Source organism: Pogona vitticeps, chromosome 1 (assembly GCF_051106095.1).
Source record: "Pogona vitticeps strain Pit_001003342236 chromosome 1, PviZW2.1, whole genome shotgun sequence".
In the NCBI taxonomy this organism is placed as follows: domain Eukaryota; kingdom Metazoa; phylum Chordata; class Lepidosauria; order Squamata; family Agamidae; genus Pogona; species Pogona vitticeps.
The window spans coordinates 297,717,524-297,737,704 of NC_135783.1; the positions used below are offsets into that span (position 1 = coordinate 297,717,524).

Here is a 20,181-nt window from a genome sequence, read left to right on the forward strand (position 1 = left end):
AATTAATTAATATTTGTTAATACTTACCATATTTTTCTGCATATAAGATGATACTTTCATCTAAAATCTTTAAACTAAAAATTGAGGATCGTCTTATACACGGAAGTAAGCTGAGGAGAGAACAAAATGGCCCATACCTTGCCTCTGAAAACAGGCTTCCTTCAATCATGAGACTTAACTTTGTACAGTCAGGAGACTTAGCTTTCTCCAATCAAGAGCCTTATGTAACTGGTGTCAGTTGATGTTGATGCTGTACAAACCAATTGGAACACACCTTGTTGGAGGTGGAGCCTGTAGGCAGTGCTCAGTTTCATTTCCAAGTGTTCTGAGCCCAGAGGCTGAATACTCAAAGCTAAGTTTAAATTTTTTAAAAATTTGGGGTTAGAAAGGGGGGATCTTATACACGGAAAATACGGTAATATGATTACTTGTTTTAATACCTTGTTTATTATGTCTTTAATTGTTTTGAAACTTATTTTTAAGTTCTTGTCAGCTGCCTTTGGCTCCTGTTTGAAGAAAAGTGGGGTATAAGATAAATAAACATAGATACAGATAGAGCGAAGGTGTTAATGGTACCCGTCATGTACATTATACATCATTGTCCAGAATCCTGTTGGTGATTTGCGCATGCATAATTAACTGTGGCAAACTGCTGCTAATTAATGAGACATCGGTTGTATTATACGGCATGTGCCTGACTGTGCAAGAGGTGTTCACCTGGTATTGTGACTGGCACCTTTTTAGTTAGTGACAGTTTACCACTGTGAGTTACATCAATTAACCTGTGTTTGTGTTAATCACCAGCAGTGTTCAGATTATTGTATATTTCAGTATAAATTGCCTATTCTGTCTGTGGCTCATCAGCTGGATTTTTTCAAGATGCTCATCAGTGCAGATCATAGAGAGGAATGGTTCCCAACCTTGGTCACAGATGTTCAATGTTCTTGGGCTAAAATTCCCAAAAGCCTTCACCATTAGCTGTGTTGACTAGGGGTTTTGGGAGTTGTAGTCCAAGAACATCTGGAGAACCGTTGTACTAGAGTATAGGCTTTAGCTATATATGTGTGCAAAGATACTTTAAAATGAGTAAGGAACTGTAATTAATAACAGATCATGCTTTGATGTCAATGGAGATTGAAATTTAAAAAGATTATAAAGACTCTAAAAGGTGGAGAATGGATATTAAGATTTTCCAGGACCCAGAGGTACTAAAAAAGATAAAGAAAAAATGATTAGAATTATGGACACTAAATGAAGCAGGAGGTACGAAATTAGGCCTGTTGTCGGACGTGATGAAAGCAATTTCGAGTGGAATAACAATAAGGGAATCCTGTTAATGGGAAAAAATTAAGGAGAAAAACGCAAAGAAGTTGGAAGAAGACTTGAGAAATTTGGCCCTGATGGATTGGGTCAAGAATATTATAAACATTTTAGTTCCATTTTGATACCTAAGCTAAAAATGTTTATAATAAAATGCTGGAAGAAAAGACAATGCCACGTTCTTGTAAACATTCATTACCAATTCTTGTCCCAAAACCCAACAAGGATCTAACTGATCTGGGATCTTATAGGGCTATATCTCTAATAAATCAAGATGCTAAGATTTTTACTGTTGTACTAGCAAATAGACTAAACAGATTCATAGCAAATTATATTAAAGAGGATCAATGTGGTTTTATAAAGGGAAGGCAAATGGATAATTTAACTAGACAAGTTTTGAATATTATACTGTATATGAGATAGAAAAGGAAAAAACAAAGGCAACTGCTCTATCACTAGACATATTTAAAGCCTTTGATTCTGTGGAATGGCCAACATTAAAGCTGCTTATAAAGGGTTGGGGATTTGGTAAAAGATTTATAGGGGTTATAGACCAATTATATTCAGATAATACTTCAGAAATAATAGTTAATGATGGTTTAACCGAGCAGATTTTTCTAGGCTGAGGTACAAGACAAGGCTGTCCACTTTCACCAATATTGTTCTGTATGTAGCTAATGCAGTAAGAAATGATGAATAAATTAAAGGATTAGGAAAAATGATATAATTAAGATTAATTTATTTGCTGATGACTCATTATTGACTATTAAAACCCATTACAAAGTATGCATAATATTAAAAATCATTTAGAAAAATTTGGGGAAATAACAGGATTAACTATTAATTGGCAAAAACACTAATAATGATGTTTAATCATAATAAACATGAACAAGAAATGTTTGTAAATAAATATAGTTTTAAAATGTGTAATTATATTAAATATTTGGATGTGGTTCAAATGTTGTACAGTGGTGCCCCGCATAGGGATGATAATCCGTTCCGGATAAATAGTTGCTATCCGGATTCGTCGCTATACGGGGCAAAAAACTGCACAGGAACACATTAAACCCTGTTTAATGCGTTCCTATGGGGGGAAAACTCACCCCTAAGCGGAAATCCTCCATAGGGTGGCCATTTTCGGTGCCTCTAAAGCGAGGCAACACAGCGGGTGGCCATTTTGAACCGCCGATCAGCTGGCTGAAAATGGGGCCTTTGGGAGGACCGCGGGGGAGGGCTCCCCGCGGTCCTTCCGAAACCACCGCCAGCATTTTCCCCCAGTTGAGCGGCGGGAGCTTCGAAGCCCCTGCCACTCAGCTGGGGCAAAATGCCAGCGGTGGCTTCGGAAGGTCCCTTCGGAAGGGTCCTTCCGAAGCCACCACCGGCATTTCCCTTCAGAAGGGGCATTTTCGCCCAGCTCAGCGGGAGCCCTGCCGCTCAGCTGGGGGAAAATGTCGGCGGTGGTTTCGGGGTCCTTCAGGGTCCATGGCTTGGGTTGCCCAGTGCGGCGTGGCTCCAAGTGGCAGCGGCAGCAGGGTAGGGGGTGTCCAGATGCCTTCCAGTGCTTCTCTGCCTTCCAGTGCTTCTCTCCTGCGAGTCTGAGCATGACTGGAAAACCGGTTGCGGCGTGGCTCCAAGCGGCGGCGGCAAGGTGGGTGGGGGTCCGGATGACTTCCGGTGCTTTGCCTAGAAGGCATCCGGACACCCCCTACCCTGCCGCCGCCGGGAGCTGTGCCATGCCAGCCTATTCCAGCCATGCTTGGACTCCTGTGAGTCTGAGCATGGCTGGGAAACCAGGTGCGGCATGGCTCCAAGCGGCGGTGGCGGCAGGGTGGGTGGGGGTCCAGATGCCTCCCAGTGCTTCGCCTAGAAGGCATCCGGACACCCCCTACCCTGCCGCCGCCACCGTTGAGAGCCTTCCGAGCTCTCAAATGGCTTTCTCCAATGTCGTGGGGAAAGCCCTTTGAGAGCTCGGAAGGCAAATGTCGGCGGTCAGCTGAAGCTTCGGGGTCCTTCCAAAGCCACCACCGACATTTCTCCCCAGCTGAGTGGTGGGGCTCCTGCTCAGCTGGGCGAAAATGCCCCTTCTGAAGGGGAATGCTGGCGATGTCTTCGGAAGGACCCTTCCAAAGCCACCGCCGGCGTTTTCCCCCAGCTGAGCGGTGGGGGCTTCGGAAAGACCGCAGGGGAGGGCTCCCCCGCGGTCCTTCGGAAGCTCCCGCCGCTCAGCTGGGCGAAAATGGGGCTATGGGGAAAAATCGCAAAGCGATTTTTACCCATAGGCAACATCACCAAAAAAGCCATCGCTATGCGGATTTGTCGTTAAACGGGGCGCCCGTTAAGCGAGGCACTACTGTACTACCAGCGTTCCACTCTCTACAGTAACTACAACTCTTCTGGCTGTCTCCCCTTGTAAAGCAGAACTCCTGGCAGTTTGTAGGATCTGTGAGCTGAGCAAGATCTACTGGAGCAGGCAGATCTCAGGATTTAAGAAACCTCTGTCCTGGCCTAACTCCGCAAAGCTGTAGATTTTTTAAGTTAGGGTTGAAGTATTAGAACCAGAGGCAGGGATAAGAAATAGGTGTGTTGCAAGAATGAGTCACAGTTGCAAGGAAGATGAACCTAGTCTATTTTATTCTTAATATTGTTTGTGAAATCTGTAAGCGGTCAAGATTACAATGTAAAAATGGTTAAGATCTGCTTTTACAAATCATTTTGGTGCTAACAGAATGAAAAGCAATAATTTGAAAACACATCTTGGTGTTCTCTGGCATACTTTGTAACTAAATGAATTGGAGTTCAGGGAGAGGAGCAGCTCTCCGGAGAGGAGATAGATTAGCAAATAAAGGTTTGAAATATTCAAGAGCATGTAGCACTTAGCTGTGGGAAAGTGCGGTCACTCAGATGGTCCAGCTGGCAATTTTTCGTACACCTAATGGCAGTTTCTTGTTCACTCAGTAAGTAGATTTTTCCTCAGTTTAAGAGAAGCTGTGTTAGAAAGAGGAGCAAGAGCTTTGGATGCCTGGTTATAATTCTTTCTTACCAGAGTTACTTGAACGAGTGACTGATTGTAACAATACAGTACTCAGCTGTAGCTGAGATAGGTAATGTTACCTTTTCTCTCTCTTGCCTCTTTGTTGAGAGGCTAGTTTACACTCCCAGGATTCTTATTTAACAAAAAGTGTACCTGAGTTTATTGCATTTCATTTGAACTCATAATCCTTTGTCCATTTCAACATCGTTCATGCTGATAGGAATGTAAAATTAGATTTCTGTTATGCTTCAGGCACAATGTTGAATAGTTCTGTTTGAAGTTTTAAAATATTGTATTGATTGAAACTTTGTTACTAATTACCCCATCTATCTCCACCATTCCTATTTACCTGTTTACTTACATAAATACAAACACAACGTTTATACATTCTGTCAGAAAGAATTAAAACCTTCTAGACTGATATCCTGGTTCACATTTTTGAGGGAAATAATCTTGGAAGAGAATAAGCATTATTGGTCAATCATATTTGGATGTAAAAGTAACTGAACAAAATATCTGCAACCATTTTGTTACATTGCTTAATGAAATATCCTGGCTGCAACAGTGAATTTTCTGTGTTCTTGGTAAATGAGCTGGTTATTATCAAGTGAAGCGTTTAAGTGTGCTTTCTTAATTAATCTAACAATTAAGTAGAATAATATCCAAAATACCTTCATACTTTAGTGATCCAGGAGGAGGGATTGAGATGTCAGAGTTTGTTCGAGAAGCTACACCACCAGTGGGCTGTAGTTCACGAAACTCGTTTGCTGGCCTAGACCTAAATAATCAGGTAAGAATTAATTCTGAAACAAATGCTTCTGTTTACTTACTATTATAATAGCAACAGCTTTCTGTCCCTACATATTGCAGTCAATTTGAAAAATTATCCAAAACATAATATTTTACAGTTTATCTTTATTTTTAATTCTTCTATCGTTATGTTAGGGCAGTTGAGATTTCTCATTTTACTTGTATGCTAAAATTTAATTTATTTGTTCTTGGTGTCACATTCCTGCCTGTCCCTTGGTTGTTTCACCAAGTAAAGGGACAAGATGTGTGTCGTTCAGCTGCTGCCAGTTGATTACATCAACTTTATTCACTATTAATGACAGAGGTCCGGGCAATGTAGCATTTAAAAACCAAGTAGAAATTGTTTATTGTTACAAGTGAAAAAACTCCAGTCAATGTCATTAACTCTCAACTAAAACCACCTTCTTGCTCCACTCTCAAATGCCTACTCTCTCTCTTTTTCTTCTCCCCCCACCAACTCCTATTTGTGCATGCAAATCTCAACATAAACATTCATGAGCAGAATGAACGCTACACCTGGGTTTTTTTATTGTTTCATTTTTTAAGGTTTTAGAAGATTGTTTCCTACTACAAGATAGTATGTATTTATAATCGTTCAGTAAAATTAGTCTTACTTTATTGATGATATTGATGATATTCCTACAATAAAAGTAGTATTTCTTCTTGCTTCTTTCTCTTTTAATTCTAAGTTGCTTTCATTCTTTGAAACACAATGATCAGAACCGTGTTGCCTATGTGCCCCACTGCAAGTGGAACAGTGCAAATCACAATGGCAAATGACTGCTAATTAAGGAGTCCCCACTTCTGTTCTTCATTGTGTGCTAGTCATATGATGTGCCACACAGTGAGGAATACAAACATGAGTCCTCACTTAATGGTAATTCATCAGCGAGATTTATACCACTCCACTTATGGCATCATACATAAGCAATAGGATTCTTGCTATAATTGCTAGAATCTAATAGAGTATTTGAGGTGGCATAAATGCAACAGTGTAACTCAGGACAATGAGTGGTGTCGCTGTGGGTTAAACCGCAGAAGCCTCTGTGCAAGGTCAGAAGACCAGCAGTCGTAAGATCAAATCCACACAATGGAGTGAGCTCCCGTCGCTTGTCCCAGCTCCTGCCAACCTAGCAGTTCGAAAGCATGTAAAAATGCGAGTAGATAAATAGGTACCACCTTGGTGGAAAGTATTCCGTGTGTAGTCATGCTGGCCACGTGACCACGGAAACTGTCTTCGGACCAATGTTGGCTCTATGTCTTGGAAACGGGGATGAGCACCGCACCCTAGAGTCGGACACGACTGGACTAAATGTCAAGAGGAACCTTTACCGAACTCAGGACAATGAATGGCCACTAACAAGCCCCAGATTGAGTTCGACATATGCTATGTTGGTCAAGTGGCACACAATTAGGAATTCAGTGGGCACTCATTAATTAGTGGCTATTCATTACTCCTAGATTATACCATTGCACTTACCCTGGTATAAATATTCAGTTGAATTCTGGCCATTGTCCTTTGAATTTGGAAAACTTGGCTTGTGAAAGTGGAAAGACAGTGAATGTTTTGGTGCTTTTTCAGAAGAGCATTGCTGGTATTTGAGATTCACATTCTTGAGAGGGGCAGTGCAGGGAATATCTCTTTGTATGTTTGCACATATATGAAAGCAGTTATTCCATATACTATGGATTGCAATTCTAGTGAAAGAAAATAAAATATTTTAAATCATAAATTTATGAATTAATTCTCAAGGAGTTCCTTAATAACTCCCAAACAACCTTCTTCTTTCTCCTTCCAAAATACTGTTTTTGTGTACAAAAAATTAAGCACAATATAGTTTATGTTATTACAAGGTGACATCCCCCACCTGCCAAGTTTGGAAGTGTCAAGGGCTGCTATAAATAAGGGTGAAATCAGCTACTTAACAAAACTTTTCTCGTTATGCTTATTTACACAAGTAATTAAACTTTTCTATGCTGAAAACACATTGTGCCATTCATATACATCTCTTCTCCCATTTAGATTGGGTCTGGTTTATCTCGTCGTGGAACGGCAGCTACCATTAAAGGTATGATTTTCTTCTTAAACTCATATTTAGGTGGTCACAGTGATAAATCTTAACAAGCAAACTTTTCATTCTGTCAATATATAGTTGATATGGAAAAAATGAACTATAGTATAGGAAAGAAAAAGTCTGAATGAATTCTTGAGACCTGAAATGTTTTTATTTTTTTATTTTTTGAAATTGCTCCCATGTCCCTAGAAAGCAGAAGGGGACATTCTGAGCTGGATTCCTTTTAGGGGGTAATGAGGTTTTTGGGAAACTGCATGTGACCTGTGGACTGCATGTTGTGCATCCCTGCTATAAACAATGGGATTGTTGTAGGTTTGGGGTTTGTTGTCCATGTAGAACTTCACTAACCCTTGGTGTCTTCACCATTGTACATTGTATGAAAGCCACTGGTGTTGTCTGTTAACTCTGGAGCTGTTACTTTGCAGTAGCCAGTATGGACTGATGATGGTACTATTAACATAAGAAGTGGTCTGATCCTGGAATACTTGATAAGATCTCCAATTGGCTGTCCTGCTTAGCTTCCTGTTTCCATGTTTAGTCCTCTGACATAATATGACATAATATTAGCAGCACAGCATAGGTTTATGTATTGTTATGTACTGTACACAGTTATAAAGTCGATTCTATTAGCTGTACTGTCACATTACAGTGTTCTAGTAGTACAGGATGTTGAAGTGCTGTTGTACTTACATGGTACACTGATGGGATAGCATTATGCAGTCTATTTTATGAAAAATATATGTAGTATATAATGATTCTGTGTAGAAATGATGCTTCTCTAATATGTTTCCTTATGATTAGGCTTTCAGGATAGTACTTTGTAAACAAATTTGCTTATTCTGTTAATGTGCAGGTGATACAGACACTGCAAAGACTTCTGATGACATCAGTCTGAGTCTTGGCCAAAGTTCTAGTCTCTGTAAAGAGGGGAGTGAAGAGCAAGGTAAGATATATTATGTCTAGTAAACAGTCTCATATTGTAGCCATTGAGTTGCCATGTTAGTAAAAATTAACAAGGACAATCTTGAAAACAAGGTATAAATAGTAACAACAGTTTAACTCCATAATGTGCTGTCATTAATAGATGGTTTTGTCAGTGTGTCATAGATGTGTTTTGTAATCAATTCCAAAGAGACAGTAGAACTCTAGTTTTAATCTGTTAAAATTACTGTTCCGTTTTTCTGATAAGCTGTTGGGACTGTGAGATGTTCTTTCTTCTGTGGATTGATATACAGAAAATATGAATCATTATGAACATAACTTGAAATGAATTAAAACAAAACAATGATGGGGGTGTAGGTGTAAAGCTTATCTCCAATAAACCTGATAAAACTTCCCACATAACCATATGGCATCTTTCCTGCGCTTCTCAATCTGCAAAGCTTTTATTCAAGGGGATCATATATATATACACTTAGCATGGCATTGAGGCAGTCCTCAGGATTGGATGTGCACAATTCTTTCTGTCAATTCAGTTGGCTGTCAGGGCTGATTTTTTTTTTAGATACACACACTCAGATTTGCTCCTTGTTGCAATCACCAGTCACCTTTCTTGACAAAGAAAGGACCTCCAGCAGATTCCTGTGAACTTATTACCTTGCTCAGAGATCCAAGGCTGCTTTTGATTCAAAGTCAAACTTGTCACTTGATGTGCCACTTCAGTACATTATTTACATAAGAATAATTATGCTGCATCAGACCAAAGTCCTATCTAGTCCAGCATTCTGTTCACTTAGTTGCCAAGCAGTAGCCTGTTGCACTCATGTCTCTACCCACAATTGAGACGTGAGTGCAATATACCCTGTCACTCACATTCTCTTGTAACTGGGAGGTATATTGCCATTGGTACCGGAATTAATAATAATAATAATAATAATAATAATAATAATAATAATAATAATAATAATAATAATAATAATAATAATAATAATAATAATAATAATAATAATAATAATAATAATAATAATAATAATAGTTCCCTCGCACCTTTTCTAATTTTATTTGATAGATTAACACTGCCTTATTTTACCAATCCTCCAGTACTTCTTGGAGAGATGCTAGCTTTTTAAACAGGTTGGTGTGATGTAATTAGAAAAAAATGGCCTGAATCTTTGTTCACCTTGTGCTTGGTCATCTTCTGTTTTGTCTTAGACTGAGAATTTTAGGTTTATATTTTTAGTCCAGATGTTGAACCGCCAGCCAGTCAAATAATCTAAAATTTTGTGTATGATGCTCTTATTGAAGGGTGGGAAACTGTGTAGGTGTGTCATAAGAGTCAATTTGCATAGGTCCACCAGCACTTGGGTTACCTTCATTCCAGATCTAGAGGAGGCCTGTCATTTGTTAGCCTTGGATATACTTGATGTACTTCAGTCTGGATTGTGTGGACCCTTTACAACTGTTGGATCCAACCTGCATCTTATTTCATTCAGCATTCTTATGGTTAGCATAACTTTATACAACTAGAGACAAAAATTATTATGGAGTTGCCATTCTCTGGGAAAAAAAACCTTCCCCCATTCTTCGGGAAATTACTACTTCTTACTTTGTAAAGTCAGCAAGACACAAGATTATATACTACAGTATTTTTGGAATACAGTTACAAGCTATTAAATGAGCACCATACAGATATATACACACTTGTTACATATAGCAAGAAATATATGACAAAATTGTCTAATGAAAATCTGTGTCCCATTTATTATATTCTCTCTTTCCTAATGTCGAGATTTTTGTAGCACTCTATTTCCAGCTTCCATTCTTTAAGCTTAATGTGAATGTGCTTTTCTCATTCAAGACATACTAGCAATTTCAAGGCTGGGCAGCTGTAGAGACTGAAATAGGTTGCACAACCATTTAGTACATATGGAACATGCTAGTTGAATGAGATTTGATACCAAAAACATTACCATTTCATGGAAAAGGGAGCCCCTAAAAAGCAAAAATGATATGAAGCATTTAAGATATACTGTTTTGCAAGTGAAAGACCTGCGTGATTCAATGAATATTCCCAGTAAAGGAAATGGGGAGGGGGTATTTAGGCTAATTCTCCTTGTGCCCTCCTGTGCTGCCTGTTATGTTTCTCCAGATGGTCAGGCTATGCTCCAAAATAGCATGGGAATTGATACTGGTTACTATAGGAAGAAGTATGAAATGGCAAATATCACCATATCCTTCTTTTAACATTCCAGTATTTAGATTTAATCAGACAACAATTCCTACATCTTCCTATATACCCAGTACCACCACCTCCATATCTGAAAAATAAATTGAATTAGTATCAGCAGTTAAAAGAGCATGCCAGACTAGGGTCAGTTTTGATGTTGTATTCAAAAGATCCCTTTCCTTCTATACTAATTTTGGGGCATTTTGTGTCCTTGAGTGCAAAAAGATTTATAACACATGAACTGGGCTATGCTTTGTTTGAATGGATAGCTACTGTGAACAGTTATGTTTAAATAAACAATGTAGAGTCCATTTGCTTTTCCCCCACAGTAAGTGGGGGAAGCGTATGAGAGACCAAGACTAATAATAGATGGAGAATTCATTGCTGGGTCAGGCTTTTTATCAACAGCATTAATCTTAATTCCACGTCATAGTCGTCTCATTTGCCATTGTTTATAGAGCTCTGTTGATGGACTCTGATCTTCTCTCAAATAGATTCCCTTATATAGTGGATAATTAAGAAAGTGATAGGCTGTAAGTCTCATGCGTAATTTAATAGTGGTGATTACAGCTGATGTGGTGTGCGCACAGTAATTGAAACTGGAATCCATAATAAAAACTACTTATATTCTGTAAATGCATAATGTGCACATGTGAAAAGTGTTTGTGTAATGCTGAAATGTATTCATCTGAAAGCAATATACTGCACAGGGCTCAAATAACTTGCACACTTCTCTGAATTTTCCCTTTTGTTTATTTTTATAACAGATTTGGCAAGTGATCGGAAGACTTTCCATCTGGTCTCCATTGATTCCTTTGTGTCCATTCAACCTTCATTATCATCTGCACAAGAGTTACCAAGGGATGGTACGGAAAAAGTGTGCCTCCCTAGCAACCACCACTTAGATCAATCTATGTCCAATGCATGTGACACTGAAATGGCTTCCCTTGTACCTTTGCATTCACACTCCTATAGAAAAGACCATAGGCCACGAGGAGTGCCAAGGACTTCTAGTTCAGCAGTTGCTTTTCCAGACGTGTCACTAAATGACTTCCCCCTCTATCAGCAAAGGCGAGGACTGGATACTGTTAGTGAGTTAGAAGCTTCCAAGCCCCGACTGGGATCCAAAGAATCTTTAGCTGAAAACTCCTGCCTTTCTGGAGTCTTTCAGCTGGATGATATTTTGAAATGTAGCAGTCCACAGTTATTAGCCAAAAGCAGCAAGAGTAAATCCTTACAAGCAGACAAAAGTGTGGATAGTCTCAGAAGTCTTAGTACCCGAAGTAGTGGCTCAACAGAGAGCTATTGCAGTGGGACTGATCGTGATACTATCAGTACTGTCAGCAGCTACAAAAGTGAGCAGACAAGCTCCACTCATATAGAGAGTGTGCTGTCTGAGCATGAAGAGTCCCCTAAAGAAGAGAAAATGAACAGCAAGAAAAAGGACTGCTCTGTTGATTCTGATGAGGGTAGCTTTGCGACTGACAAAAGGACTAACAGTGAAGGAACTGCTCTTGAAGTGAGTGCGAGCAGTTTCATTCAGGAGGATCAAGGAGGATCAAATGCACCAGAGGAGAGGCACAACCAGAGGGCGCTTAGTGGCCCCGCTTCAGAAGAAGCAAATAAGAATCCTCATGCAAATGAACTGACGACACATGTAGACCAGCCTCCTGGGAAACCTGCTGAGAAAAGAGATGAGCAGAAAGAGAAATCTTCCCTAGTTGACTCAAGAACTTGTAAAGAGATGGTTGGAAAGCAAAAGGAGGGGGATGTGAGGCCTAAATCCTGCAGCTTAATTCACCGGACAGCTTCAGCTCACAAATCCAGCAGGAGGAGGACAGGGAAAAAACGGGCTAGTAGTTTTGACACAAGTCGACACAAGGAATATGTTTCTTTTCGAGGTATATCTGGTACCAAACCCCACAGTGCAATTTCCTGCCATGATGAAGACTCAAGTGATCAAAGTGACTTGAGCAGGACCTCAAGTATGCAGTCAGCCCACCAGTTCAGCAGTGATAGCTCTTCTAGCACCACCTCCCATTCATGCCAGTCTCCTGAGGGAAAGTATAATGCCCTAAAGACCAAATATGCAGCGAAAGAGAAGGGTACAGACTTGGAAAACTCTTACAAAATCTACTTGGGCTCTGAGGCAAATGGCAAAAAGCATTCAGCGCGACGGACTTCAAATACAAACAGTGCCAAGAGTCGTACCAGGGTGTTAAGCTTGGATAGTGGTACTGTGGCTTGCTTGAACGATCCAAATCTGATGATGCCAGATAACATAAAACAACTAACAACTTCAAAATCTGACTTAGAGGCCAAAGAGGGAGAGGTGCTTGATGAGCTATCTCTGTTAGGAAGGGCTTCACAACTAGAATCTGTCACTCGCTCTAGGAATAGTTTACCAAACCAGCCTATGTTTGCTGAAGGGGAAGAGCAGGAACAGGGAAGTGTTGGTAAGTAGTTGGAGAGCAAGCTGCAATAATGCCAATGATTGTAAAAAGTTTCTTTTCATGGCTTCCTTTCTATTGGATTTTAGCAAATTCCAGCTTTTTGCATATGATGCCAGGGTCTTCATATGGCAGCACTGTGTCTTCTGGAGCAGATAAGTTATGGAGCACTGTGGGGTCATACTAAGTTACTTTAACTTTTAAATCTTTTTCTCTTTATACATAGGAGCGCAGTATTACCACTATTACTGAGTTTCTAGATACAAATTTGAATACTTAAAGATGCATTTCTGAATGAAAAAAGATGTTTGTGCCATCTTCTAAAGTCGTTTACTGAGGAAAATACTTATGTTCTCTTTGATTTATTATAGATCATTTAATTAGTGTTACCTGCACTTACACACCTCATCCAGTAGCTTGTTCAATAAGTAGCATACTTTCAGTCCTTTTTAATTTCATTCATCTCTAGCGTTTTTAGAGCAGAATCCCTTCTGTGTAATTGTGTTTTTTAAAGCAGAAGCCCCTCTGTGTAATTGTGTTACTATTGTTCAAAAAAAGGATCTCCCTTTTTTACATGTAACATGCAGTACCAATAACATAATAGTGTTACTAGGTAGCTCATGGTACAAGTTTGCCTTTGTCAGGCAAATTTTGCTTATCTGTATTGGAGTCAGAGGTGGAAAAAGTAAACCGTTACAGTACTCTGTTCAGCATGGCCAGGGTCTGAGGTGAATACTCATCATCATCACCAAACTGCTGTAATAGGAATATGAGTGTAATATATACTTTCATGCACTGGTCCTGAGCCTTAGGTAACTTAAGTATTCTTAGGCTGCAACTCCCAGAAACCTCATCCAACACAGCTGGTGGTGAAGATTTTGGGGAATTGTAGTTCAAGATTACCTGGGTTATCCAAGGTTGGGAACCACTGACTTAATACAATATATAGCAGTGCAAAATGTAAAATAGAACTTGTTTTCATATTCTGCAGTTCTTGCAGTAAAGTAGGCATGTGTAGATTGTATCTTGAGGGCAGAGAGAATACATCTTTGTTATTCACATGTGTTACTTTCACCCTGTTACATTCAGAGTCCAGGACAGTATTTTATTTTCTATTATTGGTTGGTTTTTGCTGTTGTTCATGTTGTTTTTTTTGGTCACACAAACACAGCAGGTTCCATTTCAATCTGGTTTCAGGCCTAGCTATGGGACAGAGATAGCTTTGGTCATCTTGGTGGATGACCTGCACTGGGAACTGGACAGGAAGAGTATGTCCATGTTGGTTCTGCTGGACCTCTCAGTGACTTTCGATACCATCAACTATGGTATCCTTCTGGGCTGTCTCTCTGGGATGGGACTTGGAGGCACTGTTTTACAGTGGCTCCAGTCCTTCCTGGAGCGGAGAACTCAGAAGGTGGTTCTGGGAGACTCCTGCTCAATACCCTGGCCATTGGCCTGTGGCGTTCCTCAGTGTTCTGCTTTGTGCCCATGCTTTTTAACATGTACATGAAACCACTGGGAGAGGTTGTCTGGAGTTTTGGGGTTTGGTGTCACCAGTATGTGGATGACACCCAACTCTGTCTCTCCTTTCCACCTAATTCCAGGGAAGCTATCTTGACTCTGAACCAGTGCTTGGCATAAGTAATGGGCTGGATGAGGGCAAACAAACTGAAACTTAATCCAGACACAACAGAGGTGCTCCTGGTTAGTCGGAAGGTAGATGAGGAAATAGGGATACTATCTCTGCTGGATGGGGTTACACTCCCCCTGAAAACTCAGGTCCACAGCTTGGATGTACTCCTGGATTCATCCCTAAGCTTGGATGCCCAGGTCTCGGCAGTCGCCAAGAGTGCATTTGCACAGCTGGTGTGCCTGATGCGCCCATTCCTTGAGATGTTGGACCTGGCTACAGTGAGACATGCCTTAGTTACATCCCGTTTGGATTACTGTAACATGTTTTATGTGCGGCTGCCTTTGAAGACAGTTTGGAAACTTTGGCTGGTGCAAAACTCTGAAGCCAGGCTACTGACTGGGGCCAGCTACAGGGAGCATACAAGAGCATATAACACACCTGTTACCAGTCTGTTTCTGGGCCCAGTTCAAAGTGCTGGTCATTACCTATAAAGCCGTATACAGCTTGGGTCCAGGCTACCTGAAGGACCATATCTCCCGATATGCACCTTTTAGGCAGTTAAGATCAGCAGAGAAAACCCTCCTTTCGGTCCCATTGCCAACACAAGCACAGGTGATGGGGACACAGGAGAGGCCCTTCTCTGTGGCAAATCCCAGGCAATAGAATGCTCTCCCTCGGGAGATCAGGATGGCCCCTTCCCTTTTATCCTTTTGAAAACAGCTAACAATTATAACTGAATCTCTGAACCCCATTTTAGCATATATTTTTAATCTTTTTTTTCATTTTTTAATCTTTTAATTGTATTTTAAATCATATGTTGTTTAATTTATCTTTTAATATTTAACTTGTTGTGTTTTTAAATTGTGTGAATTTTAATGTTGTGAACTGCTTTGGGTCCTTTGTTGGGAGAAATGTGGCATATAAATAAAACTAATAATAGTAATAATAATACATTCAGCTGTCAGTATTTTTGGCAGCAGTTCCCAGTTGAAGGTGCTCCTTTATGCAAATAGGAGGCTGTTAAACCTGAAAGCTTAGCAACATGTATTCATCTGACTGCCTCTAGCAACTGCTGGTCAACATGAATCAACCTATGCATCAGCAAAAAAAATGAACATCCTAAGTGAGACTGTAGTTGGGTAACTTTCAGTTCAGTTAGTGTGAAATTTTGATATGAATGAAACTTTCATGCTTTCCCTCCTTTAGATTAGATGATGGTGTTTCACAGGAACTTGTTTGTTAATATTTGATATTTCACAGGAACATTTTAATTATATATTTATATAACTACAAACATATTTTAATCAACACAGATGTCATAATCCAATATTCCTAGCTAGCAAAACCATTTCACTAGTTCTAGCCACCTAGAGTGGTCACAATGACCAGATAGGCGGGATATAAATAAATAGTTTTGTCAAAAGTAAGTATAATGTGGAATTGTGAGAATTAATGATGTAAGCATGCTTAATTTTTAGACAACAGCATACTTCAGATCTTATTTTGGCTGAAAGTCAAAGAGGATGTATCCAAGCCACACATCATCTTATGGCATGTTGCTCATGGCTAGTAGCTTACAGTATATTATGTCTGCCCAGACAGTGTGGTACAGTGACCTAGAAACAAAGCATTGACTCTTCTGCATTTCTGTCTTTTGGGCCAATAACAGACTAATGAATGGGCTATAAATGGAAGGGATGAAAAGGAGGGTAAGAAGTACAACAGTCAAATAAATATTTAATGCAAAGTGGAGATACAGAAATTAAAATATAAATACAATCAACAAAACTATCACATTATGCAAGTAGGCAGAGTTTGAAAATAGATGCTGTGGATCTTTTTGGATCAAGGGCTTGCATGGAAAATGACATGAATAATTCAAATGTAATTCTGTGCAGCTGGCAATACACAGTTAAGTTTTGCCCATTGCCTGGAATATATTGCCCAAATGTAGATTGATAAAGCCTGGAGTCTGGTGCATAATCACACCAAATGTTCTCAGGGAACATTATAATTTTCACAGACTCTTCTCCCTTTTAGTGTATGAGTGCATTTTTTCAAATACGTTTTGTAGTAGTGTGCATTCCTCACTATGATGTTTTCATCATTTACTGTAAATGATGATGATTTATTGTAAATGATGAGTATCTCAGAAATGGACAGCAGATGTAACTGAATAATCTGGAATAACCAGAGAAAGTCTGATGAAAACCTAGGTCTGTTTGAAGTCCACTGGAAAATATAATTTATTCAATAATACGCCTTATTGTCATTACTTTCTTCTGAGAATAAACTTTTAAAATGTTGCTGCCACTTACATGGGAATTTTGCCGAGAATGTCAGATGAAAAAGTTATTTTGTGCTCCTCTGTTGGCTGATAGCCCTGAGGGAGAAATCTGGAAATTTTCAGAAAGTTGGGTGTGTACTCACACATTCTGGTTTCCTCAAGGATTTCCACTCCCCAAAGTTTGATCACTCCAGAACGTGTCTTCTGCTTTCTTTCTTTCTCTCTCTCTCCTCTCCCCTAGTAATACCAGACCCGTGCTTCTTAACTGAGAACTGTTTCTGTGAAGCCAATTGAGTGGGTTGCCAGCCAGTTCAAAATCTTCTCCACAAATATATACAAGTCCAACTCACTGTTGCTCCTTTGTCAGCATGTCATTCTTTTCTGAATTCTAGAATCTTCTGTGAGTTTCTTTATGAAGCTGAGTTGCATAATTTTTACTGCATACTTGACTTATTTGACATTTACGTGTTTTGTCTTTTCTGTAATTTGGTCTTTTGTGATGAAGAGGTTGACATGTTGATAACTGTATCTGCATTGACTAGGATCCTATTACGCATTACACTTTCTTAGTCAATGCAGAAGGGCAGTAGCATAAACACCTTTCGGCAAGCAAGTCTTTCACTTATGTCAACTTGCAACAGCAATTGCATTTTCTTTAAATGAATATAAGTGCAGTTTCTAATGGATCCCAAAGTAGATGTTCTCAGCAGATTGTTAATTTCAAGTTTCTGTTGCACAGTGGTGCAGTCCAGTTCAGGTACATGTGCAGACAGGTAAGCTGCACAAACATTGAACAGGATATTGCCTGTTTTCTTGAGCATGTTACCTGCTTACTTGTTTTCTGCCTTTCTATATGTATATGGAAGAAAAAATAGGTTCAGTGGGGACAGATTTGCAGTGTGACTCTTAACAGATCTGTCTGAGAGTGCACTAGCAGGTGAACGGTGTTGACCACAGGGGGTTTCTATTAACAGCTCGTACTTACTCTCCTCTTACAAAATGATCAACAGGAAATCACTAAAAATACAGTAAGTTATGCCGTTTGAAGTCAGTTAAACATATTCTCACATTAAAGCAGCAGCTGAATTAAAACATTCTCAAAGATTCAAAAGTACATTTAAAAAATAAGTAGTATTGCATCTTTCCTTGAGAAAGCCTTCCTTGGTGGTATTCTCAGTTGGCAAAAATAAGACTCCCAAAGTGGGCAGATTTGATTCTGTGATCACTTTAATATCAAAAATAATTTATAGTATTCTGTGTCTTTATACATATAATCTATTCAGATTTTGCCTACGTATTGGAAGTCTTCACTGCTGGTGAATTACTTAGCACATGGATCTACAAGAGATAATTACTAAAGGTGAATACCTAATTAGAAGATGTAGCATAGCAAGCTGTTTAAAGGATAGAGTCTCCACTGTCATGTAGCACTTTAAAACTTTGCTGCATCTTTGTGTTTTTCTGATAGAAACATTTATGGTAAAAGCGACCATTTAAATCAAAGCATATCACTGGTCAACATCAAAAAAATACTAGCTGCTTTGAAGATTTGTGCAAGAATGCAAGTCACAGCAGCATTTGTTATAGTTTTGTTAAACTACCCTTATGTGTGTTCTGAGCATTTCCTGAGTAATGTGTAATTACTGTTGGGTCAGTGGGGCTCGCTTCCTCCCTTGCTTGTTTTATTTTAGAGTGTGGTCATACCTACAGGTTGCTGTTGGTTTTAATGCTTAGGAAACAGTAATAGAATTCTGGTTATGGGAACTGAATCTTCTGAAGACCACTGTACATTAATTTTTTACCCCCTCCAGAGCAGAGATGGGGTAGCAAAGCTTTGGCACTTTAGATGTTTTGGACTGCCTCTCCCAGTCCCATTGTCCATTATCATTGGCAATATATGCTGGGGATTCTGGGAGCTCGAGTCCAAAATATCCATAGTGCCAAAGGTTTGCCCTACAATATCAATGACTTGTATACTGGAATTGTTTGCAGCACTAAATGGTGTCTCCTTTATATATTTGCAGTTGCTTTGAATTTAATGCTAAAGCATGTTTTGCTGCCAGTTAAACTTAGCCCCTGTTCTTTTGTTCTCCTCTCCTCCTCCCATTTAAAAAAAGGGTTTCTATTACAAATGCCAGGTTCAATGGCATTTGCCTTTATAATTGATACGCTATGTGTGTGTGTATGTGTGTATTCAGTTTCCCACTGTGCCTCCTTGACAAGGGCTAGACTTGATGACCCATAGAGGCTGTTTCCAGCTCTGCAATTTTAAGATTATTAGTATAGTATTTGTATTATATTAAAGTGTTTTTATATCACATGGCTTATTCCACAGAAGAATATTTGAAGCATTTTCGAAATCATCAATGTGTAAAATAAAAAGTGTCCCCTTCAGTACTTTGCACCCTCTGCAAATTAGTTAACCAACCTAAAATGTTCCAGGTTTCTAGCAAGACAATAAATACTTCTTCAGGACTTTGTGTGTTTTTAGTAGCAATGCTCTAAACACTAGTAGCAATGCTCTAAGCACTATCACTGAATTCTCCCACAATGGGTGGGGGACGGTTCAGTGATTTAAGTATTGTACTAGAAGGCCTCTTGTTAGCTGCAAATAGCATATGATGTATTGATTTCTGACCAATACATATGTTGGGCTCTGTCTCCAAAGACATTTCAGGTTCTCTCATTGGCTGTGTTCTTAAGGGTTCAGGGTGAGCAATGATATTTAAAACTAATACAAATATTTGCAGTATTTAAATGCAACACATGAACATTGGACCCAGCTTGCCAGGCTCTGACAACTCAGTTAACTTTCTGAATGGACTTCTAAAACTTCAGGGAATTTTTAGGTTGAGAGAAAAGATTCCACAAAAAGGGCTAAGGCACTTCCCAGTGCTTTTGCTGTTATTAATTTTTATTGCATTTTTAATTTTAAGATAACTCTCACAGGAACCCCTTGTGCTGCTTTGCCAATGTTTAAATTGTACTGATGGGCAACTGTTGGCGAGAAAGAGTGATTGGTGTGCTATGTTAGGGGTAGAAACCTGATCTTAAAATACAAACATACCTATGTTACAGTAGCTCATATCTGTTTATCTAGGCATTTGATTTTCCCAGGAATGGAAAGCAACTGGATTGTTCTTTGAGCAGAACAAATACAGGACGATTGAACTTAAAGAGCGAATTATAATGTATATTGCCTTGGGGCTTGTTGCAATAAGGGTGAATTGATTTAAATCACCATGATTTGACATGATTTAACTTGCCCAAAAGAAAAGCAATTTTTAGATCAATGAATTAAATTAAGTTTGCTGATTTGTAATTTATACTTTGCAGAACAGCATGCTTTTTATCAATTCAAACATATTAGTCACAACTAAATAAATCCTTGATACACCACTTTTCAGAA

General features: G+C 39.3%; 1 protein-coding gene across 7 annotated transcripts in view; it reads left to right on the top strand.

The window, feature by feature from the left end:
* PCNX1 (pecanex 1) overlaps window positions 1-20,181 on the top strand; it is a 117,895-nt gene that overhangs the window by 25,069 nt on the left and 72,645 nt on the right. For 6 of the 7 annotated variants that reach the window (XM_020788508.3, XM_020788509.3, XM_078390696.1 and 3 more), the window contains exons 3-6: window positions 5,036-5,141; window positions 7,185-7,230; window positions 8,090-8,179; window positions 11,170-12,858. In XM_020788508.3, the coding sequence (XP_020644167.3) occupies window positions 5,036-5,141; window positions 7,185-7,230; window positions 8,090-8,179; window positions 11,170-12,858 (1,931 nt within the window). The remainder of the gene's footprint in view (window positions 1-5,035; window positions 5,142-7,184; window positions 7,231-8,089; window positions 8,180-11,169; window positions 12,859-20,181) is intronic. The other variant, XM_078390715.1, reaches the window with a different exon arrangement.